General features: G+C 51.1%; 1 protein-coding gene across 1 annotated transcript; it reads left to right on the top strand.

The window, feature by feature from the left end:
• Positions 1–1,270: 1,270 nt before the first annotated feature.
• LEXM (lymphocyte expansion molecule) lies at positions 1,271–24,272 on the top strand. The gene is made up of 10 exons (XM_032416712.1): positions 1,271–1,323; positions 2,073–2,160; positions 2,624–2,788; positions 2,912–3,034; positions 7,393–7,530; positions 7,698–7,841; positions 8,798–8,959; positions 9,960–10,085; positions 12,126–12,259; positions 24,200–24,272. The coding sequence occupies exons 1-10, from the start codon at positions 1,274–1,276 to the stop codon at positions 24,270–24,272; spliced, it is 1,203 nt and encodes a 400-aa protein (XP_032272603.1). The 5' UTR covers positions 1,271–1,273.

The raw sequence follows: 24,272 nt of genomic DNA, 5'->3' as shown, positions 1-24,272 counted from the left end.
TCTGCACAGCAGGGAAGGGGCAGGGCCTGTGCTTAGATGACCAGGGGTGTGTGTCCCCAGGCCTGACACGTTTGCTCCTCAGCTCAGTGGTGTGGGGTGGGCACTGTGCCAGACATGGCCATGTGCCTACCTGGCCTGGGGCCTGAGAGGCCAGGCCACAGCTATGCTAGGCATCTGGACTTCCTATTTTAGTGCTAAATCGGGATGTCAGAAGGGTACTGGGTGGACCCTCAAAGGAGACACACTGTTCTGGGAGCCTGGCTCCACCACGGACAGCATGTAGGACCCCAGGCAAGTCCTGTTTCTCTCTGGCTTCTGTCCTGTCATCATCAAATGGAGTGTGACTCTGCTGTGCCTCAGCCTAAGAACTGGGAGGATCAAAGGTAATCATGAGAGATGATATTAGAAATAGCATGACCAAGGGGCACTGATCAAGGGATAAAGGAAGAGGAGGGAAGAGAGCTGACAATACCCTGTTGGGGACTCAAGTCCGTTCTTTACCTAGCACTTCATACACACACTTAAAGATGAGTTTGGAATTCTCCTCCTCCAGGAAGCCTTCTATGACCTACCCACCTACAGGCTGGATCAGAGGCCTCCTTCTCTCACAGGCCTGGCCACACTGTGCGGTCACTCTTTCCCCCACTAGACTCTCAGGGCCAAGACCAGGCATCCTATACAGCGTCTGCGCAGAGTGGGTGTCTGGGGTCTGTGGGGGACAGATGAGCCCAGCCTTCACCCCTGCAAGCCTTCCCTCCCTCTCTGCAGCCCTCCACACCCTGGCTCTCCTTGCTGGTTCCCACGTTCTCCTCCTTGCCTCCCTGAAGTGGAGAAGGAACGGGGATGCCCTCTTTGCCCGAGCTGAGCCCTCTCTGTGGGCCCCGGGGTCCCCACGAGCGTCCGTTAACTGTACTAGGCATTTCGGCGCCGCGCTCTACCAGGCTCCGCGCCGCACGCTGGGATACAGCAAGCAATCAGAAAGGGCTCCTCCACAAATGACTCTGAATCCTGACCACATGGTATCCATACTAACCACCGTGAGGGGCCATTAAACCTGCAGGGCTCAGCAGAGGATCTCCCGCAACGTGGCGGGAGAAATGCGCAGAGCGGAAGCAGAAAGGCAGGGGGCGCCCGGTGGGCACGGCCGCGCACAGATCTCGGGCGAATCACAGGTCACAAGGCGGGGTTGCCGCGGCAGCGGTGGCCCCCACCTCAGCCGGAGGAGTCCCGCGGCGCGAGTCCCGACCAAGACCTCGCCTGGGGCGGCGGGGCCATGGGCACCAAGTGGTTCAGCGGGGCGCCCTTCGGGGTGCAGAGCCACAGGTGGGCCCCCCCCGCCCCGAGGCGCGGCTGGAGCCTGGGGGAGGAGGGAGCGACGGGAGGGGGCCTGGCAGGGAGGGGTGGGGGCCTGCCTTTCTCTTCGGGCCACACCTGCTGCACTTCTTGGCCCCGGGTTCGTTCGTTCACCATCTTTAAGTGATTGGAAAGCATTTCGAGAGCACCTCCTATGGGCCAGGCGCAGAGAGGCGCGGGGCGGTGGGAGGTCAGTCCGCGGAAGAGTGGTGGGCAGGATTTCAGCCCCGGGTCCTTCATGCGGACATTTACACCATCTACGTGTACCACCTACTCTGTGCCGGGCACAGTTCTAGCATCTGCGGACACAACAGTGAACAAAAACAGCAAAAGCCTGTACTCCAGAGTTTGCAGTTCTCGGGGGGAGAGGTGGTTGGAGTAGATAATAAACCAAAAAGAAAAACAGGTAAAATGTTGGGTAGTGATAGGGCTATGGAGAGCAAGGAAGCTGGTACGAGGAGCTTGGGCGGGGGGGTGGGGGGGTGAGGAGAAGGTGACTTTTGAGTAAAGGCCCCAGCAGAGGGGAGGGGACCAGGCAAGGGTGGTGTCCAGCGAGAGAGAAGCAGGGACAGAGACCCTGCGGTCCAGCAGCCCTGCTCCTGTTCCAGCGGTCAGCTCTTCTGGGAAGCCAACACCGCCCCCCCCCCCCCCCCGGAACTGCCCACACCAGGACCGGCTGCGGGGCTTCGGGCTCTCACTGGGCCTCTGTCCCTCCCTAGGTTTGATGTCTCCGCTGTTTACCCCAACCAGAAGAAATTCAGCACCTTCACGGAGGCCCCATACTCCAGGCTTCATTCTGTGGACCTGGTGAGTTTGTGCAACTTCCCTGCCCCCCCCCCCCCAGTGCCTGGCTGCGGGGAGGAGCTGAGTTGTGCCACAGTTGTGCCTTAACACGTCCCCAAGCCCCCCGTTGGGAGCACAGAGCTTGGCTCAGAGCTGGGGCCTTAGCTGTGTTGATAAATGCAGGACTGTGGTGAGGACAGCATGGGTTGGGGCCGCAGAGCCCTGGGGGCCATTTCCTCTCGGAAAGAACTGGCTGTGGGCTACCAACGAGGCGCTACCCCTCCCTGTTGCAGGGGAGTGTAAGGGGATCAATGACAGAGAATGTTGTGATGGTACCTTGAGTGCCATGCCCCCCGGTGCCGGGTTCGGGACTAGGGGGAGGGGCTGCAGTAGGGTCCAGCCTGTCCGCCCCGAGCTCACGGTGGTGGCCTGAGGAGGAAGTCGCTCTGTGGGCAGACTGGGTGGGTGTGACTGTGCTCTGACTCAGTCCCACATAGGACCTGGGACCTACAGCTCCAAGGAGACCTGCTTTAGCAAGAAAAAGCTCAAAAAGGAGGTGGGCACAGGCTGGGCCAGGGCCGAGGAAGCCGTCCGGCTAACCCAGCTGCCCCACTTCCAGTACCAGGCCATCATGAAAGAGAAGCAGCTGCAGGTGAGTCCTCCCAGGCCCAGCAGAGCTCCTCCCTTAGGGAATGCCACCACTCTCCAGACTCCTTCCTGGGTGGACATTCCCAAGTTGCAGGTTGTCACCCTCTGCTTTCTTCTCTTGGGGCAGAAGGAGAAGCTGGGGCCTGGCTCCTACAACCTCAAAGACTTCTTAGAACTGCTGAAGGAGAAGCCCTGCAGCACCCGGGGGCTGCTCAGCTCGGGGGAGATTCGTTTCCGAGGACTCATTGGGGTAGGTGTCCTCATGTACTGGGGAGGGGCCCTCCCACCCTCCCCTCCATCTGCAGAGCATGCAGCCTGGCTGGTGCTGGACGCGCCCCTCCTCGTGCCATCTCCTCCCCAGGCTAGCCAAGCTCTCCTCTGGGTCCCCCAAACCCATCTGCCTTCTGCCTTCCAGTACCACAGCCTCGAGCCCAGGGGCCATCATATATCCCTGTGCCTGTCTCCCCCACCAGCCCAGGACCTCCCTGCTGGCAGGGATGGGTCTCGTTCATTTCCGAGTCCCCAGAAAAGAGTCCAGCATACATTAGGTGCTCAACAAATGCATCCATCTATATGTCCATCTGTCTAGCCAGCAAATAATGGCTGAGCACCCACTAAGTGCCATGCACTGTTCTCGGGCTTAGGGAACTGGAACTGGGGCCCTTGCGGAAGAAACAACGGTACAGAGAAGCAAATCCGATATGATCAGGACTGTGAGGAAAAATGAGATGGGAAAGGGATACAGAGTGATGGAGGTGTAATTTATAGGGTGGTCAGGGAAGACCTCTGGGAGGAGGTGACATTTGAGCAAAACCTGCAGGAGGTGAGCCCTGGAGATTCATGGTAGCTGTGGGAGAGCGTTCTAGGCAGCGGGAACAGCAGGTGCAGGCCCGGAGTTGAACCAGCGGGCAGGAGGCCAGTGTGGCTGGAGGGAGGGACAAGGGCGGAAGGAGGAGAGATGACAGAGGAGTGAGGGCCAGAGGGCAGGACGCTGCGGCAAGGTGGGGGCTTCGGGATTGATTGCAAGCGCTGTGGGAGGACAGTGGAGGGTTTGGCCAGGGGCAAGGCCGGCTCCTGGGGGGTGAGGCTTGGAGGCATCCAGATGGGAGGTGATGGTGTGAGGGGTGGGGTGGCATCCATGTGTGGGGGGGTGGTCATCCCATGTGGGGAGAACAGAGGGGGGGTTCAAGCTCACTAAGGGCATGAGGGAGAAGGCAGAAGTCACAGCCTCCTGGAGCAGCGCGCACGCTGTGGTTTACTGAGTGTCCCTCGCCCCTGGCCCTGCTGCTCTCTGCACTGGATGCTCTTGGTCTCCTTCCAGCTCCTCAAATGGGCCAAGCTCTTTTAACTGGGGCTTTCTTCCTGCCATTCCCTCTGCCAGAAATGCCCTTCCTCTCCCTTCCCCGAGCTGCCCCTTGGTCAACCCTCAGCTGTCAGCTCCAAGGTCACTTCCTCCACGAAGCCTGCCTGACCCCACTAGGTGACAGACATCTCCCTTTGCTAGGAGTCCCGATAGTGGCTGTGTGCCTAGTGTCTCTGCCCCACCAGACATCAGCCCCTGAGGGTGGACGACATCTGCCGCGTCGGCTTACTGCAGGACTGCCAGGTCTTAGCCGTGCCTGGCACCCAGCGGGCACACAGTATTTGTGGACTGAATAAGTGCACACATGCCTACTAAGTACTGGGCGTCCCCACACATTCTAAGTGTTTGCAAGCCCTCCAGGTGAGGCCCTGGAGGCTCAGGGAGGAGAAGCCTTTTGCCTCAGGCAAGCAGGGAATGTCCATCCCCAAAGCCAGGCCCTTGCTCTCCGCCTTACCACTGTGAAGCCTGGGAACTACTCTGCATCTTCAGGCACAGAAGCCGTCCCTGCAGCGTAGGGAGAGGGGTTTCCCCGAGGCATTCCAAACCTCGTCATTATCTTCAAATCTAAATAATAACAATTGACGCTTAAGGCAGCGCTTGCCACCTGCCAGGTGCTGTCCTAAGCACTTGAGTGCACCACTCAACCTGATCCTCACAACAACCCTGTGAAGTAGGCACTGTCACTGTCCCTGCTTTACAGATGAGAAAGCGAGCACAGAGAGCTAAGCCACCGCCCAGGGTCACAGGGCTATGAGTGGCACAAGCGGGAGGATTCGGATCCAAGGGCGCCCACACATAAGCACTGCATTTTACACATAGGTGGGCTCACTGGGATTTTGTTCCTTGATGGCCCCTGGAGGACAGTCTGGGTCGAAACCCAGCCCAGGTGGTGGCAGAGGAACAAGCCTTGATGCTTCCTTCCCGTGTCCCCAGCCCCCAGCCCCGGGGCATCTGTGAGTGTTCGCTGAGTAGGGAGAAAGGTCCCACGACCTGCCCTCCCTTCCAGCGGGCTCTTCTCCCACTCTGTCCCCCTGTCTGCTCCTGCAGTAACCTCCCCCGGGCCCTGCGGGATTTCTCCAAGCCGCTCTCCTGGGCTCAGGCTTGGACAGCGAGCTCAAGGAGGTGGCCCTGCCCTGGTGGGTGGAGAAGGCAATCCCCGGGGAGCTCATGTCCAAGGCCTATTTTCTGTCTTCTTGCTGTGAGACCTGGGCTGGGAGCCTGATGGCCTCGTCTGGGCTGCAGATGCCCCCTGTGCAGAGTGCGGACCCCTCCACTGGTCCAGCTAAAAAAAAATCTGTGCCAATTCCTACATTCCCACACACCTCTCCCAGAATTAATCACTCCTGCCTGGGTCCCCGAAACGCTGACAGCCGAACATTCCAGTTAAAATCACGGACTTTCAGGGCCCCTGGGTGGCTCAGTCATTAAGCGTCTGCCTTCAGCTCGGATCATGATCCCAGGGTCTTGGGATTGAGCCCCACATCGCATCATCGGGAAGCCTGCTTCTCCCTCTCCCCCTGCCTCTCCCCTCCCCCTGCTTGTGCGCTCTCTCTCTCTCTCCCCACTCTCTGTCAAATAAATAAATAAAATCTTAAAAAAAAAGAAAAGAAAAGAATGGACTTTCACATGAGCCCAGGTGTGGGCTACACCTTTAAACCTGAACGGTTGAAGGAAGAGCTGAGCCCAGAGCTCTGGGCTCGGCACAGTCCATGGACTCCAGACACAGCAGTCACTCTCTGTTGTAACCGCACTTCTTTTTTTTTTTTTAAAAAAGGTCTTATTTATTTATTTGAGAGAGAGAGACAGCGCAGGGACCCAGCCTCCTCCCTGGGGCTCTTCTCCTGAGCACACCTGGAAACCCCGGGCCCTGGAAGGAGGCAACGTGGCGTCCTGTCCTCTGAGGGCAAACAGATCTGATGCCATAGTGGCCTGACTCCCCCAGCAGGGCTCCCTGCGCCCTCCATCCTGCCCTGTGGGGCTGCCTCCCCAGGGCTGGTTCCTGCCGGAGAGGGGCAGGGCTGAGCCATCTGTGGGGCGGCAGCGGCCTCATGTGGCTGAGAGAGGCAGCAGCTACCTTGCTCCAGGTCTCTATCCGAGGACTACCTCCCCACACCAACCCACCCACCCCCCTCACTCCACCTACAGAGACCATACTTCCAACCCTGGCAGTGGAACCCCCAAATACTCCATCTCTCCTACCCCCTCAATCTCTCCTCCTGACCCCCAAGACAGGCATCCCACCCTGACTTAAGTGTTGGTGCCCAGTATGGGCTGAGCACTACGAAGGAGGTTTTATGGACATTATTTACTTTTCTCCTCATTACCTTGGAAGAAAAGTATTACTATCTCCACGTTATACTTGTGGACCATGAGGCTTCGAAGGACTAAGTGGTATGCCCAAGGTCACTCAGCTATGCAGCAGCAGAGCCAGGATTCAAACCCAGGACTCCAGATCCTTCCAGGTCACAGCACGCTCGTAGCACAGTGAGAACCCTATTCGTGCAAATGCAGGGCTATAAAATGGGTGTAACAGATGGCATTTCTAAGACCACCAAAGCCAGTGACTGTCTGGGGTGATAGGGAAGGAAGGCTTCATTCCCAGGAGAGATGACATTTGCGCTGGCTTTGCAGAATTAGACTTTTCTTTTCTTTTCTTTTTTTAAAGATTTATTTATTGGGGGGGGGGGCTGTGCACACACCTGTGGGCGGGGAGGGGCAGAGGGAGTGGGAGAGGGGAAGCAGACTCCCTGCTGAGCGAGGAGCCCTGCCCGGGGCTCCATCTCCCAACCAGGAGATCACGACCTGAGCCAAAATCAAGAGTTGGACGCTCAACCGACTGAGTCACCCAGGTGCCCCAGAATTAGCATTTTCCAAGGCAAAGAAGGCAGGTAGGGCATTTTGGGTGGTGTTAACAGCACAAGCAAACACAGGCAAGGAGGTTGGCAGAATAGTATGTATTTGGCAACCGGCAAGGAACCCAGTTCGGCTGGAGGATGGGATGTAGGAAGGGAGCAGTATGAAATAAGTTGGACAGGCCAGTGGGGCCCCAGGGAAGAGTCTGAATTGGGACTGAAGGTTTGAGCAATGGTGGAGCTGTGTTGAGACCAACCATGTTGTGTGTTGAGGGTCAGTTAACAGGGGCCCTGAACATCCCATTCCCCTCCCAGGGGCTTCTCTTCCTCAGCACACTCCGTATAAGGAGAGGGACTGATGACCTTTATGTCCCCCCCCCCCCCCCCCCACAGAACTACTATCCAGGCCCTGGAAATTATGGGGTGAAGGGCAACCCATACACAAAGCTGGAGGAGAAAGCCTGCAGCCGCTTTCATTCTGAGGGCCTCATGTGTCGGGTGACCAACAAGGCGCCCCCCACGGCTCATCAGGTACTCCCTCACCTGGCCGAGCCTTGCCTGCCTTCCTGCACAGTCCTGGGGCAGCCGGGGTGGGGGACTCCTGGGGCAGATGGGGAAACTGAGCCCCCCCGGGGAGGGGGGCGATGGGCCTGCTTCAGCGGTTCTCCTGGGGGACTGTCATCTGTGTTCTGTTCTAGGGGAGTGGTCTGGCACCAGGCACCTACTCTTTCAAAAGTGGCACTGAGGCGTACCTGGCAAAATCCGTGGGCACCCGCGGCTTTTACGACACGTTCTCTGGTGACCGCAGCAAGCCCCAGCCTTACGGACATTACTCGGTGCAGGTGTGTACCCAGGTGAGGCGTGGAGCATGCGTTCCCCAGCGGGCCGGCCGGCCTCACTCCCCGACACCGGGCCACCACCAGCCCGTGTGCTCACCGCCCTCGCGGCCGTGCCGCTGGGAAGGAGCAGAGCTGGGATCTGAACGCCAGCACGTCTGTCTGACTTCACCTGCCTGAACCGCAGAAGAGGCACAGAGCGTCACGATGCCAGGGCTGCATGCGACACCAGCCACGGGGCCACGGGGCCCTTGACGGCGCAGGTGTGGGTGCCCGGCTATTTTGGAAGCACGGGCCAGGGGTCAGAGGCCCAGCTCACTGGCCACGTTAGCGGCAGTGCTGTTAATGAGCCAGAGACCTGGAGGGCTGGGAGGAGGGGGAAACGGAGGTAGAATTTTAACTCGCTGCCCCCCTTCCCTGCCCCCGTCATGCTCCTGTCGTGTGGTCCGCGGCACGCTGGAGTTAGGTCTCTGCCCCACGGCCTGCTCGTTTTGTCTCCACTGTGCATTCCCTCGCTGTGTAGCTTGGGGCCAGGTCAGAGTGGCAGGTATGACCGCCCCTGTGGCACTTCTGCTCCCCTGGCAAAGGACACACAGTCATGAGCGAACACCCTACGGAGTGTCGGCAGGTGGTGAGGACAGGCTGCTGGTGGTGAAATGTTGACATACTTCCCCCGTTCGGCGACTCGCCGCGGAATAAGCCCTCGCACCTGACTCCTCGCCAGGGCCTCCCAGACACCCCCACGACCAGCTACTGACGTGATCCCGTCCAGCATAGCAGGGGTCGTGGGAGAGAATATTTTTTATTATCTAAAGAATAATAGACTTTACTTTTTAGAGCATTTTTAGGTGCACAGCACACTTGAGCAGAAAGCCCAGCATTCCTAAGCCTCCTCAGTGCCCCCTCCACGCAGATTTTCCTGGCCTAACAGACACCTTTTTCTTTTTCTTTCTGTTTCTCAGAAAAAAAAGCCCAGGGAACTGATGAACTTTACGAGCTTCGTGGAAGAACTTAACTCACGTCACAATAAGAAGCGTGGGGTTTTTTCGAAAATTTCTCGCAACCCGGAAACCCCTACAGAAAGGATTTACTGGGCCACCCTTAGCCAGTGCCCCCGAAAACTAGTCAGTGCCCGCCCATGACCTTCCTTCCTTCTTCTCTTGGGAGGGGGCTCTCCTTTGGGGCCGGCATGGGATGGGGCTGGCTATTTCAGGGGAAAGCTCAGCCTTGGGTATCAGACCCATGGTTTCCAGTCCTGATCTTGCCCGTCTTGTCACTCTGAGTAAGTCCCTTCCACTCTCTGAGGCTCAGTTACTCGTTTGTCCTCTGAGCATAACCAGGTGGCTTGAGAGAGGTGAAGGACTGGAGCTGGAGCGTGGGGCCTGGAACTCACCAAGTGCCCATCTCTCTCCTGGAGAGAGGCTGAGGGAACATGGGGCAGGGCAGAATGTGAATATGGGGTCTACCCCGACAGGGGACTGCCCACCTGCTCCCTCCAAGGGAATGGAGCTCTCCTCTCTGGATGTGGGGCAGCCGGTGACCTGGATAGACCCCCTTGGCAGGACCCGCCCCCCAGGGAGAACTCCTCAGGGCTTGGGAAAGAGTGGGGTCCAGAGGAATGAAAAAGGGTGCCACCATTTCCTGAATGCCTGCTCTGGGCCAGGCACCTTCCAGCACCCCAAAGTAGGAGTTATCATTTGCATTTCATAAAAGGTGAGGCCCAGAGATGGGAAGGGATTTGCCCAGGCTCCCCCAGCAAGTATGAGAAGGAAGCCAGGTCATCTAGCTCCAAAGTCTGTGTGACTTTCATTTTCCATTGTAAACGCCTCTATGGCCCTGCCAGGCCGTGTGGGCTCTTGGGAAGCCTGAAAGAGGTGTCAGGCTGATGGGTGGGGCTAGAGTGGGTGGCATGGGTTATGAGGGCAACACAGGGCCCCTTTACCACCAGAGGATGGGCTCCTGGTGAGTTGGAAGGTGGCTGGGTACCCCCCCACCCCGTTTTTGGCTCAAGGCCTAAGGCTGCCAGGTGGATGAGGTCAGCCGCCAGGAGCCCTCACCTGCCCCAGTCCCAGGCTGACCACTGCCAGACCTCTCTCGCTTTCAGCCTTCATTTCTTACCCCTAGGCCACGTCTGGTCCCGGTTCGTGGCTTCCTCCAAAGAAGGAATGCAGACACGTCAACCAGCCACCGTTCCTGCTGTCTTCCAAGCGGATGGGCATAAAGGCCTACCAGATGATTCTGGGAAGCTGGGTGAGTGGGTCTGGGGTGGGAGTTACGTGGTGATGGGCAGGGAACCCTCTCCTGCCTCCTCAGGCAGCCCTAAGCCCTCCTTGGCCCTGGGAATTGAGGCTCTGTGACAGCCTGAACCCACTTCTTTCTCCCCAAGGGACAAACACCCATTCCCACTATATTATTTCTCTAAGGCAATGGTTTCCAAACTTGAGTGGGCATTAGCATCCCCTTGGAGGGCTTGTTAGAACAGAGTCCTGGGCGCCGTGCCAGAGCGTCTGATTTGGTAGCCTGTAGTGGAGCCTGGGCATCTGCATTTCTAACACGTCCCCAGGTGATGCTGCTGCCGCCACCACTGCTCTGGGGAACACACTTTGAGAACCACTGCCCTAAGGGACATCACCCCAGAACCATCCCATTCTCTTACTTTCCCAGGGGAATGCTCCCTCCATTCTCTTTGTATTTGTCTTGGGGCCTCTGGGGCAGCTAGTGGAGTTGGCCCCCTTCTCATCCTTGGTTGAGCGAGGATCCCTTCTGTCGCCCTCCCCCGCCCCTCCCCAGAGGCAGCCATCCCCACGTGTGCGATATAACCTTTCGTTAGTGTTCTCGTAAAACAGCTAAGCTCCTGGGTTACGTGTGCGTGCCTTCTTAATTTACACCAATGGCACTGGGCATCGACCTCATTCTGTTTCCTGCTCCTGCCCTTTAGTCTTTAAGTGCAACTTTTATTGGGTTCTAATAGTCACACAGAGAGGTGCATGAATCCTAAGGGAACAGCTCCATGAACGGCCACAGATCGGACTCATGAGTGCAACCAGCCCCCAGAGCGCTGAAGAGCCCATTTCCGGCACCCCAGCAGCCCCCACGACACACACCGCCCTCCCCGTCAGGTAGCCTCATCTTGACTTCCAGTAGTGCGCCTTAGTTTTGCCTGGCTTTGAACAACTGTTTGTTTTTTAGGTCCCTCTTGGTTTCCCGGGGGACCGTCCTGCTTGTAACTCACCTGCCTTCCCACGATGCTCCCGCTGCCTCCTCTCGCACCCCTCCTCCAGCCCACCTGCTCACCCTCCGGAGTGATGGCTCAGCCCCCACTGTGCCCACACCCTGTCGCCCTGCCTGATTCTCAGGAGGACCAGCTGGTCAGCTCTCTGCAAGCTTCTTTTTCTCACCCCACACTGGCACCTCATGCAGGGTAGAGGGTCTTCACGTGGGGACCCCAAATAAGAGCCAGATGCTGCTACCGCAGGGCTGGCCGCTCCAGAGCGGGAGGGGCTGAGGTGAGGTCCAGGTTCCAGGCAGGAGGTGCACCACCGGGAGCTTGCTCCCCAGAGAGACAGGCCTTTCCCTTGTGGGCAGCACTTCGGACCCTGTGAGGCTCCTGACATCTCCCAGGCTGCCACTGGCACGGCGGCTCCGCAGGGGCTGGGGTTCCTGGCCTGCCATTCTCCCGCCCTCACTGGTCATTCTGGGCAGGTGGCTTCTCCTCTCTGAACGTCTCTGTTGGCGCCTCTTGTGTCTACGACCCGGGTCTCTGGGTGGGCTGGTGTATAACTCCCTACGACCGCCCTGCCACAGTTCCTCAAACTAGGTGGCTTCAGTCTATCCCGTCCCACTGTTCTGGAGGCTGGGCTGCTCCCTCTGAAACCGGCAAGGGGAATCCTTCCTGGCCTCTTTCCAGCTTGGGGTGGTGGCCGGCAAGGTTTGAATTCCTTGGCGTGTAGATGCGTCACTCCAATCTGCCTCTGTCCTTGTCATCCTTGTCTCAGGGCTGTCTTTCCCCCTGTGTGTCTCTTCTATGAGGACACGGGTCTCATTGGATTAAGGGCCCAGCCTACTTAAGTAGGACCTCATCTTAACCAATTATCTCAGCCACTGTTCCCAAATGAGGTCACACGCTGAGGTACTAGGGGTTAGGACTTCTGCACATGTCTTTGGAAGACACAGTTCAACCCATAACAGGTGGAATAGGGAGCAGTGGCGGGGGGGGCATGGGGCTGAGTTCATGTCTCCAAGCCAGGCCTCTGGCTTGCTAATGTCCTGCCCGTCCTCTTCCTGGTGCAGAACCCTGTAGGGGTGGGCCGCTACCTCAACACCTGGCTGGCAGAGACCAAGGACCATCGACAGCGATATCGGTCCCTGTTCCTGGGTGGATCCAAGCGCTACCCCTCAGACCCGGCCAGGGACAGGCTCATGCAGTGAGTGCTCCTGGAGCCCTGGCAGAGGGCAAGGGCTTACTCTGGGGCGGGTTGGGGTTCCCTCCCCCACCACCACCTTGTGCTCACTTCCCATGAGAACACAGCTATACGGTCCCTAGGGCCAGCCCAACAGCAAGGCAGCGGAGAGAGTTCAGATCCTGGCCGTGCTGCTTGCTGGCTGTGTGAGGTGGGGTGCGTACCTTAACCTCTCTGAGCCTCCTTTCCCTCAACTGTCAGATGAGCAGAGGACTGTGGAGCCCCAAATGAGAGGCTCTGTCTAAAGCTCCTGGTAAGGAAAAGGGACTCAACATCTAGGTGCTATCTTGGGTGGCTTCCCCATGCAGAATCTCAGTTTCTTGGTGTTCATGATGGGGTTGGTAAAACAGGTTTCAGGAAGCCGTTGTGAAGCCTAAGGAGAAAAGGTGCATGAAATGCCATGGCTAACTACAGAGCAGCTTGCAAATGCTAGCTGCTACCATGTTTTATTGACCTAAGAGGCCATCAGTTGCAATGTAATCTCAATTTCAGAAATGTTAAAATGTGAATATACATGCATTCCAGATCATTTTGTTGTTGGAAACTCTGGTGAGGGCATGAGGACTGGATTGCTCAGGGAAAGCCAACTTTTAAATGCTTATTTTTAGCAACATAATCCTGTTTTGTTTTCTTCCTTGGCTTTTGCCCTTGTTTTGGGGGCTTTTTAAAAAAAGGTAATGGGAAGTAACATTTTTGATAGACTGCACGCCTGAAAAAAAATTTGTTTTCCCTACCTGCACAACTGATCAACAGTTAGATTGGAAATAAGATTTTAGGTTGGAACTATTTTTCCCTCGGAATTTTGAGGACTTTGCTCCATTGCCTTTGAGCTTCAAGCAGGGCTGAGAATTCCCATGCCATTCTGGTTTTCTGTCCTTTGTACGCAATCTGCATCTTCCTCTCTAGAAGCTTTCAGGATCTTCTCTTTGTTCTTTGTGTGCTGAAATTTCATGATGAAATTTAGTTGTAAATAGTTCTAGTGTGAGTCTGTTTTCACCCATAGTTTTGGGTACTTAGTGGGTTCCTTCCATCTGGGACAATTTTCTGGGAAAATCACTTGCATTGTGTCTTTGGTGATTTCCTCCCCTCTGCTTTCTCTCCCCTCTCTTAGATGAAAGTTAGATATCCTGGTCTGATGCTCTAGCTTTCTTATCTTGTTTTTTTCTTATTTCCCATCTCTGCCTTTTCCATCCTACTCTTTGGTAAATTTTCCTTGTCCTTATCTTTGAACCTTACTATTGCCTTTTGAAACTTTGGCTCCATCTTTTATAGTTTGCAAGAGCTCTTGAGTGTTGTGGATTGCTTTCTTTTCTTTTCTTTTCTTTTCTTTTCTTTTCTTTTCTTTTCTTTTCTTTTCTTTTCTTTTCTTTTCTTTTCCTAGCCCCCAGTTCAGTGTCTTGTATGCCATATATTCTTTTATCTGAAGATAGCAATGACAATTTCCCTCAGTTTCCTTTTGCTCCCTGCATGGCCTGCGCTTCTTCCAAGTTCCTTATTTCTTTGACTTGTATTGTTCGTGTTTAAGAGGAAAGCATTAAACAATGCTGTGAGTCTGGGTGGGGCTTGTCAGTCAGTGGCTTCACCGGGAGTGATTAGATGATGGGGGTCTGGTCCTTCTTTTGGAGGACCCTCAATGTCAGTGTTTGTAGGTGCTTTCTCCGGGACCATTCAGCTTCTCTAGAAAAGGATCCTACGTCCTGGGGTGGGTAAATGTGGTTGCTGGTATTTAGGGGATCTCAAGCAGTGTATGGATTTCCACCTACTTCCTCTATTCTGATGAGGGTGCCTGTCTGCCTGCCTTCCACTGTGCCCAGTCTCCCTGCTCTGGAGCCACTCTGCATACTAAACCTCCAGTCTTCTGCCAGGTGCACGAGGAGTGGGGTGTGTGTGTGTGTGTGTGTGTGTGTGTGTGTGTGTGTGTATCTCACTTTCCCTTTGTTTTCAGCCATTGGTCTTGCACCTGCTTTTTGGTGCCCCCAATTCCTGGGTCTCTCTGGGGTTGTGGTAAGAACTGGCAGGTTTCTCACTGGCTCCCACTATTGCAAGCAGCTTGCTCTATTTCCCCAAATAACATGTTACACCCCTTGTCCCCTGATATTGGCCTCTCCCTTTCTCCTTTGTCTATCTTCAAAATATTCCTTTCTAGTCCTTTTAGGAGATTGCAGGAGTAGAGAGAGTAGAGATAAATGCATGTATTCATCTGCCTTGTTTAACTGAAAATCAGATGGAACACTCTGAGTGTGCCAAAGCATTTTCTTCCTCTTTTTAGCCAAGGTGGTTGGGTTTATTTTATGGGTGTTCAACCAGGACTAGAGAGGGAAACAACTCAACCAAGGTCACACAGCTACTGAATTATAGAGCTGGGACTTGTATCTGGTCTTTCTTTCCAGGGCAGGGCCCTTCCCATCACACATGCCCACGTGAGGATTTGGGCATTCCTGCAGGGCCATTCCTCCCCAGCCACCCTGTCAGCAAAGCTCCATTCTATATACTGTTTGCTCAGCAAAGGCCTGCAGGGAAGGGAAGGATGCCCCATCTCCAGTAGACCCTCAGCTTTCTCCCCTGAACATCTGCCTTCCCCTTGGGTCCCCACTTCCCCTTCATCACTGTAATCACATTCAAGACTCAGGCTTATGAAGTTACAGGACTTCCTTTGTAGCCCGGTTTAGAATTCTGTCTGCTACTTAGCTGTGTGACCTAGGACACATTACTTGGAGACAGACTTTGCTCTGAAAAATGAGAGTGAACAAAACAACCCACCTTTTGTTGAGTCTGCTTTGAGGACTGAAGGAGATGATGCTTGTAAATGTGCTCTGCCTGTGGATGCTGTTAGGCAGGTATGTTGCAAGTGCTAGCATCCTTGTCCCTTAGCAGCTGTTATGCCCTGGAGGAATTCTATGTTTTAGTTATATAAGGGGTAAGTTCTTCACAGAGGCTTCGAGTGCACATCATCCAGGAAAAGGAATGACAGCAGTTTAACTCACCCTCTGCTGTCAAAAACCTGAGAAAAAATATCTATTAAGAAGGAAATTTGACAAGGATGGGGGAGAGATAGGAGGGCATTTGAGTCCTGAGGGAGGGTAGGGGCTTTTAAAGAGGAGGCCAAACTATTAAATACGATAGTAAAATGCTAAAGGATTCTCATGAAGTCAAGAACACGATAGGGATGCTTGTGTCATCGGCATTATCCAACACTATTGTGGAGGTTCCAGCAAATGCAGCAAGACAAGAAAAACAGATAGGAAATAAAACTCTTGAGGAACAGCAAATCATCACAATCTATAATGTGTTTACCTAAAATAGTCCAAGAGGGAAGAGTTTCCTCTGATACTGCAGCCATAACTAATAGAAAACATAATTGAGGAAAAGGAAAGGATCTCATTCTTAGTAGCAACACCAATGATAAAATGCATTGGGATAAACTTAATAAGGTATAGTTAAGGCATACATGAAGAAAAATATAAATCTTTACCAAAAGATGTCAGAAAAGGCTTGACTAACCGGAGGGAATACCATGTTCATGGATGGAAGGATTTGATATTGGAAAAACAGTAATTCTCCCCATTGATGTACATATTTAATGCCATTTTAGCAAATTTCAAGGGGCTGGTTACGTTTATTATAAACTTCATCTGAAAGAGTAAATACATATGAATATTAGAAATAGAAGAATAATGATCATATTAAAATATATTTCCATATGCATAGACAACACACGCTGGAGAACTAAGCCCCAAACTGTTGCTCATGGTTACCTCTGGAGGGTTACTAGGGTCTTTTGCATTCTACTTTGTTTTGTTTCTGAGATGTTTAGATTTTTCAAAATAAACATGTAACATTTTTATAATCAGAAAAAAATAAGGCAAATAGAGGACAAGTGCTCTTGAGACAGACTATACAAATTGTATGTTCTCCATTTAGACCAATCTCTAGCTGAGAGTCACCCTTTGTTCTTCAGACCTTAGTTTTCGCACCTATAAAATGGGGATGATTTATACCCTACAGGGACATGGTCAGGCTTAATTAAGCCCTATGAATGCTACTGAATGGAAGTCGACCAGCAGATCCCTGTGGGTGTCTAATTGTCGGGCTGGTGCATGATTCTCCCTGGGGCTCTGTTTTGGCCTTGTCCATGTAACCCTGACCCACTTGGGCTCTTTCTTGGGTCAGGAGGACTGTGTCACAAGGCACAGCAGGTAAAAAGGATTCCCTGATAAGCTCTGCCTTTCTTTTTTATTTCTTTATTATTTTTTTAAATTTTATTATGTTATGTTAGTCACCATACAATACATCATTAGTTTTTGATGTGGTGATCCATGATCCATTGTTTTCGTATAACACCCAGTATTTCACTGATTCATTTGAAAAGCCTGCTCTGTGCTTGGTTCCATCCTGGGTACGTCTGAGCTGCTGATTGTTATCAGGTGACCAGAAATGTTCTCTCTTTCACTCACTGAGTTTTTCATTTTCTGACTTCATATTTTTACTTTCTACTTTCTCTTTTTTGTTTTCTAAATGTTTTAGTAACACCATTCTCTTATTTCATGGATGCAATGTTTGCTTATACTTTGAAGATATTATTAAGACAAGTTTGCCTGACATTGTCTCCTTTTACCAAATCCTTTTTTCCTCCCTGTATATTTGTTTTGGCCTCAATATTCCATATCAGAGGTTTTTCTCAAATGTCTGGTATTTCTTGGCTGTGCATTCATGTCTAACTAAAAATCCTACTGAAAGCTCTGGGGCACTGGTTGACTATGGACTTCACCATAGGATGTCCAAGCTGGGTGTTTTCACTGTTTTCAATGTCAGTGTTGTGAGATGTTTTGTTTTTTACTCTGATGTGAGAAAACTCTTCTGCAGGTTCTAAGCTTGGCTGCCAGAGCTCTAAGTGGAGGAGAAGAGCCTAGAGGTCTCGATATTTAGGGATGAACTTCCATTTGATTCCATTTTAAATATGGTACTCATGAGATCACTTGTGCCTGGTGTCATACTGTACAGAGAACTCTCTGTCCCCAGAGAATAAATTCTCCAGTCTTCACTCAAGAAAGGCACTCATCTAGCTGCAGAGAGTGGGGAGGGAAACTGATACTACATAGACTCTCAATCAGTAGGCTTGTTTTTGGTTCCACTTTCTCTCTCACTTCCGGAGGTACCTGGTGCTGCTGATTCTTCAGCATCTGGAGTGAGGGAATTCCTAAATTTATCTTCTCCTGGCTTAGGGTTTAGTGTTCTTGGGTCTGCTAAGTTAGTTACTGTTCTTCCATCTGCTTTTTAACTTCCAAAATATTTTTTTTACTGCTGTTTCTTCTATTCTTTTTGTCTCTGTGAGTATATGCTTTAAAAATTTTTATTCCTTTACTCTTGTTTTAGTGGGATTTTGCGAAGGAGATAAGTTAATGTATGCATTCAGTTCACTTAAAGTGTGGTGGAATTTCTAAGTTTCAAAGGTAAATTAAAAATCTTGTAAGTATCACATCTAAAAATAACCTACAACTTAAATAAAAGACAATCAGACATGTTTTGGGCTTCTCTTCTGACACACAGATAGAAAACACTGTGTATAGAATTCTCTGTCTAACCAAACTGTCATTCATGTGCAAGGCAAATAGAGATGCACAAGGATTTAGGATATATACCAAATTTGTTTTTTCTGAAAATAGTACTGGGGGATATACTCCAATCAAACGGAAAATGAATTAGCATGGAGAGCTCAAGAAAGGGGAAGACAAAGTATGTAAGAATACATCTGGCTATGAGATACCAGATAAATGTAACCTACAACAAAAAGAAAAAGTGGTAATACAAATACCAAGCTAAGTAGAATTCAAGGCAAAAATATTAAATGGGACAAAGCTGAGTATTTCATCATGATAAACAATAAAATCCATAAAGAATTTATAATAACTTTGAACCTTTACACACCCAAAATAACAGTGACGAACTCCCACAATCATAGAATTCTGAATAGACTTGTTTGAGGATTTGACAGATAAGGCTACATAAATAATTATTTGGAGGATTTTAATAGGTGTACTTTACTCCATATTATTTTCAGATACTCATGGAACATTTATAAAAGTCGGCCCTCTAAGAAAATCTTGTTAAAAAATGTCTAAGTTTAAAACATCCTACATAGAAAATTTGAGGTCACTTTTTCTAAACATGGTTACAAAAAAACAAGACATTAACAATAAAAGGATAGTCCCCCAAACCAAGTATTTGGAAATTAAGAAGCATACTTCTCAATAGCTCTTGGGTCTAAGAGAAAGTCAAGTTTGAAATTACACACTCTTTAGAAATCAATTATGATTAAAAAAAACTCTATATCAAAATCTATGTAATACTGTCAAAGCACCGGTTGGGGCAAAATTTATTACTTTAATTGCTTGTGATATTAAACGAGAAAGATTACAAGCAAAAGAAGCAATCTAGAAGTTAAAAAAAATCAAAACACGTAAAAATAGAGCAGGAGTCAAGAATGAGTGAAAAGGGAGGGCACCTGGGAGGATGGAGGTGTTCTCACTGGATCCTGACGACTGAGTGCTGACTTTCTCTTGTTAATCCCTGCCCGTGGCCCCTGCGTGGTGGAAAGGCATACAAAGTCCACAAGCTGTGTGCCATAGAAGGCAAAGGGTGAATGTCAGTGCCCTCTTCCCTGCCTTATGCATGAGTAAGTGAGGCTTGGAGAGGAAGTGACCGCCAAGTAGAGGCAGGGGACAAACGGCGCCCCTGACTCTGACCCTGGGCTTCAGCCTCTCCTCCTGGGCCAGGCTTCTGGAGGAGGCCACCGATGGCAGAACACAACATATCCTCAAACACTTGGCTGTCTCCAGTCCAGGCCTGGAAGGGCATGTGTGGGAGAGTTGTGAAGTCTCTTTCTGGGATGTGTAGTGACAGGTAATCTGTGTCACCCCCCACTCTCCGAGGCCCACCTGCTTCTTCCTGCCTGACCACAGGGCTCTGGGCTTCCAGCTCGGCAGCCTGGGATTTAATTCCTGCGTGGGAAAGGTAACCTTTGGTTTTCAGTCTTTAGAGCTGTGTATGCAGTAGGTGTTTCATAAATGTGCTTGACTGGCCGATGGACCACGATTTCCATCTGGCCACTTTCTGGCTCTTACAGCTAGGTCTTTTTTTTTTTTTTTTAACAGATTTCTGATTTTAATGTTTCTTTCTTTTTTGAAAGATTTTATTTATTAGAGAGAGAGATAGCATGCGAGTTGGGGGAGGGGCAGAGGGAGAGAGAATCTCCAGCAAACTCCCCACCGACCACAGAGCCCAATGCCGGGCTTGATCTCACGACCCTGAGATCATGACCTGATCCAAAACCAAGAGTCACACGCTCAACTGACTGAGCTACCCAGGTGCCCCTCCTTTTTTTTAAGTAAGCTCTGAACCCAACATGGGGCTTGAACTAACGACCCTGAGATCAAGAGTCGAGTGCTCTATCGGCTAAGCCAGCCAGGAGCCCTGCAGCCAGGTCTTTTTACCCCATCTGGCCCATCCTCTTGCTGGATGGACAGGAGCACTTTGCTCTAGCCAGGCCACGCTTTGCACCACTCTCCACGCTTTGGCCACACAGTGACCTGTTCTTGGAACATCCTTTTGCTAGTTCCTGTCTGGAAAACTTCTATTCATCCTCCACAACTCTGCTTAAGTTGGAAGCCTTTTCTGATTTGTCCAGATAGAGTCTATTCTTAATCTCTTGTGATCCCCAGGTTGAGGCACTTTTCCCCCTTATGTTGTCATTACTTATTCCCATGCTGTCTGTGGTCCCTACTAGATACAGCTTCTTGATTCCGGAGCTCTAGTGTCTCACTGGTTTGCAGAGAAGGTGCTCAAGGAATATTTGTTAAAGGGTGAGTCAGGGCATTAACTGACAAGATGGTCCAGAGTCTGGATGACTCCATGAAAATTTCGAACACATGGGAAATTTCCAGTTTGATTTGGCAGAAGGTTATTTTTCCTTTTAAGCTTTTTCACCTGACATTTTTATCATGAAAAATTTCAAGCATACAGAAAAATGGAAAGGATTTTTACCATGTACACCTATATACCTACCACTTAGATTATATCATTAATGTTTTACTCTTCTTGCTTTATGACATCTCTTTCTACCTATCCGACCTTCTGTCCATCTATTAATCATCTTATAATTTGGTAAGTGTTAAGTAGATGGCAGACATCAATACATTTCCTCCTGAATACTTCAGCACGCATACTACCTTTTTGGCATTTTAAACTAAAGCCATATTCCTTGTCCAGAAATCTGAAGTTGAAATCCTAAATATCCATTCTTTGTAATAATAATGATAATTATTCTTGGAGCACATTTATAACGTACAAAGTGATTTTGTAGGCATTTACTATACACGATAACTTTAAAAGGGAGATCTTACTCTCGATGTTTTCCAGTTGAGACAACTGAAATTTGGAGAGAGAGTGATTTCCTAAAAAGTCGCTGCCCGTCCATGGCGTTCATGCACGCGGGCTTCAGAGGTTCACCGAGCAGTTGCTGCATGCCAGGCCCATCCTGGCTGCTGGGACATGGCAGAAGAGAGCCAGACAGCAGCTCTGTCCCCCAGTGGTCCCCAGCTTCGTGTGGAAGACACTCACCCCTTCTTATAGTGATAGGGCAGCTGAGAAGGAGGATCAGGGCAAGTGGACCCAGGACTTCTGTCTCCACACCCAGACACTTCCCTCACTCTTTCCCCGTGGTCTTCTGGAGGATGAGACAAGGAAGGAAGCCTCTTCCAACCCTGGAAGGCTAAGGCAGAGACAAGCCTTCACTTGTCTCCCTGTCCTCACTCCACCTGCCCCTGACGGGTCAGTTTCCTTTGACTTCCTGGGCCCTTGTATATGCTGCTTTGGTGGGAGATTTAGGAGTTTGGACTAGAAGAGGGAACCCTTAGGAAGCTCGGCACGGAGTCTGCTCCCTCCACAATTCCACTACACACTTACTGTGGAAGTCTGGTGACTACCATAGAGGCAACATGGCACCAAGGAAATATGGGGCCTTAAGCTCCAAGGGAAGGCAGAGAGGAGAGGAGGTCATATTTTTACTTTCCCTTCCTTCCTTCCTTCCTATCTTCTATCCTCCTTTATTTTTGGTAGGAGTGGGTGGCGATAGAGGTTTGAGCATATTTCCAGCCTGATGGGCAAGGAAGAAGCAGGTGATTCGATTGCAAGGTGGTGGAACCCACTCCTTATTCAGGCTGGAGGGGCAGTTTCCCGAGTGCAGAAAAAGGTTGACCTAGGATGAGAGCAGGAGGCAGGGAAGACATAGAGGTTGATGAGCCAGTTAAATGTAAGCCAACGATTGCTAGGGGCCAGGGGGTTTTGTTCAGAAAGTCCTAGGCAAATGGGGTGAAGGGGAGGGATTGGTTTAGAATTAGGTCCACGACAGAGGGCTCCGCAAGATGCTGTGGGAGCGTGGTGTGCAGAGAGAGGTAGCCACAGTCTGCCTGGGAAGGTGGTGCAGAAATGGAGGGTGTCCCAGGCTGCTGGCTTGGGCATGGAGGGATGAACAAGCCTGGCCTGTTGGAGGGGCTGAGTGGTGGGAGGGTGGGGCACAGGGGAGGATGTGGCAAGGGATGGAGCCAGATAGATAGGCACAGCAGGATTGCAGTGTCCTAATGTAGGAGTTTGCAGACAGATACCCGTGATTCAAGTAGCCCAGAAGCTGGGTCGCTGCGAAGATGTAATATTAGGGTGGGACTTGGCTTTGCCTCTTCGTGTCTGAAATACTAGTTGCTCAGACAGGGACCTTAAGGGGTAATGAGACTTTATAGTAGACCCTAAAAAATGGGCTCTGGGTCAGGAGAGGAGATGGGTCTGTTGGTTGGCTGGGGCTGGCTGGTCTGGGATGGTCTTGGATGGGACAACTAGACGCTCTTCCACAGGGACTCATCCATCAGCAGTCCAGCCCAGGCTTGTTCTCATGGAGGAGGCAGGGGTTTGAGAGAGAACATGTTCAAGGCCTTTTGCAGCCTAAGCTCAGAGTGGCACAACATGACTTCTTCCACATTCTGTTGGCCAAAGCAAGCTGCAAGTCCAGCCCAGATTCAAAAGGGAGGGGAAGCAGACTCTACCTCTTGATGGGGGAAGCTGCTGAGTCACGGTGCACTGGAGAAGTGGAGACTGGGACCATTTCCGCCCTCTGTCTGCCATAGTGGCGGAGCAGGATTGCATCTCTAGCTCAGCTGGTCCAAGCTGTGCTCTTTCCAGGAGGGTTCACTTCTTCCAGGGAAGAGAAAACATTTAGGACAGAGAGAAGAGCAAAGGACAGGGAGTGAAAAAGCTCAGGACATGTCTGGAAAAGATGAGATGGTTCATTTTGGATGATGTGTGGAATGTGTGCAGGGAGAATAGCAGAGAAGAGGGCAGATGGGACTGGCTAGGTCAGTCCTCAGGGACTTTGCATGCAAAGCTAAGCTGCTTGGACTTTATCCTGCCTGCAAAAAGACACAGGAGGTTTTCTTTAAAAGTCAGATTTACAATAGTACAACTGCATACAGTAAAATTCACCCTTTAGAGGAATATAGTTCCATGAGTTTTGACAAATCCCTATGGCCATGTAATCACCAAGGCAGGCAAGATGTAGAATATTACCATTGTCCCAAAGGGCTTCCTTTTGCCCTTTGTCGTCAATCCCCTCCCCCAGCCTCTGGCAACTATTGCCAGGATTTCATCCCTATAGTTTTGCCTTTTTCAGAATGTTGTGTAAGTAGAATCGTGCCATATGTAGACTTCTGTATCTTTTCTTTTGTTTTACGTGTTACTCCTGAGATTCACCCACACAGTTGCATGTAGCAGTAATTCCTTTTGAATGCTGACTTGTATTCCACTGTATGGATGTACCACAGGGTTTTTTTTTAATCCATTTCCAATGTGAGGGATATCTGGATTGTTTCCAGTTTGGGCCATTTTGAATAAAGCTGCTCTAAACAGTCACATACAGGTCTTTGTGTAGACACAAGCTTTTGTTTCTCTTTGGCAAATATCTTCCGTAGGGTTTCAAGGTCATGTGGTATGTGTAACTTTATAAAAAACTGCCAAGCTATTTCCCAAAATGGCTATACTATTTTGTGTTCCCACCAGCCATGTATGTGGGCTCGCCTTGCTTCATATCCTTGTCAGTATTTGGTATTGTCAGTTTACATGGAAGACACAATAAACAAACACATAAATGTGTGTCGGGTAACGACTGCTAGATGCGGTTTGATACACAAAGCAAAGGGTTCTTCTTGAAATGCTGTCTTCCAAAGGAAGGAGGATGGAGCCAGAGTCTTCAGGGGTTCCCTTCAGAGGAAAGAATCAGAACAATGCAAGGGACACTAGACTGAGGTCAGGGGCTCTGGGCTAGAATTCTGGCCCTGACTCTGACCACCAGGGTAACCTCAGGCCACTTCTCTCCTCACCCTGGTCCTCAGTCTCCCTCTCAAGGTGGGCTAGATGATATATTTTTTTTCTTTAAAGATTTTATTTATTTATTTGACGGAGAGAGAGAGCACAAGCAAGGGAACAGTACAGGGAGAGGGAGAAGCAGGCTCCCCGCGAGCAGGGTGCCTGATGCGGGGCTCGATCCCAGGACCCTGGCATCATGACCTGAGCCACCCAGGCACCCCTAGATGATCTTTCAAGTGCTAGGATTTTTGTACTTGAAGTTCTTACAAACCAACTTGGGGGCTCTGATGAACCAAACTAGGTGCAAAGGAAAGGAATCTCCTCTCTAGAACCAGGCTGTTTTTGCTGGAGGTCATCCTCTTACCCAATATAGGATCCCTTGGGAAGCACAGCCAACGGGTACCTGTTCATCACCCCCCACCCTCGGTGCCCTTCCAAGGATGGTGGCTCAGTCCTTCCCAGGGACCAGTTTCATGTTCTCTTTCTGTCTTTTTAAAGGGAAAGGATCACACCTTTTACCAAGGGGAAGTGCCCGCCAATGGTGGATTACAATTCAGATCCTACTCCTTAA

Source organism: Phoca vitulina, unplaced genomic scaffold, assembly GCF_004348235.1.
Source record: "Phoca vitulina isolate PV1807 unplaced genomic scaffold, GSC_HSeal_1.0 scaffold2, whole genome shotgun sequence".
NCBI lineage: Eukaryota > Metazoa > Chordata > Mammalia > Carnivora > Phocidae > Phoca > Phoca vitulina.
This window is presented reverse-complemented; position numbering and strand designations above follow the sequence as displayed.

What these genes read in the sequence shown, in the direction of transcription:
- LEXM (XM_032416712.1), top strand. Translation starts at nt 1,274, where the DNA reads ATGGGCACCAAGTGGTTCAGCGGGGCGCCCTTCGGGGTGCAGAGCCAC. An exon ending in GTTTCCGAGGACTCATTGGG is followed by an intron (nt 3,035 to 7,392) that starts GTAGGTGTCCTC and finishes CCCCCCCCACAG; the next exon opens with AACTACTATCCAGGCCCTGG. An exon ending in ACGGACATTACTCGGTGCAG is followed by an intron (nt 7,842 to 8,797) that starts GTGTGTACCCAG and finishes TCTGTTTCTCAG; the next exon opens with AAAAAAAAGCCCAGGGAACT.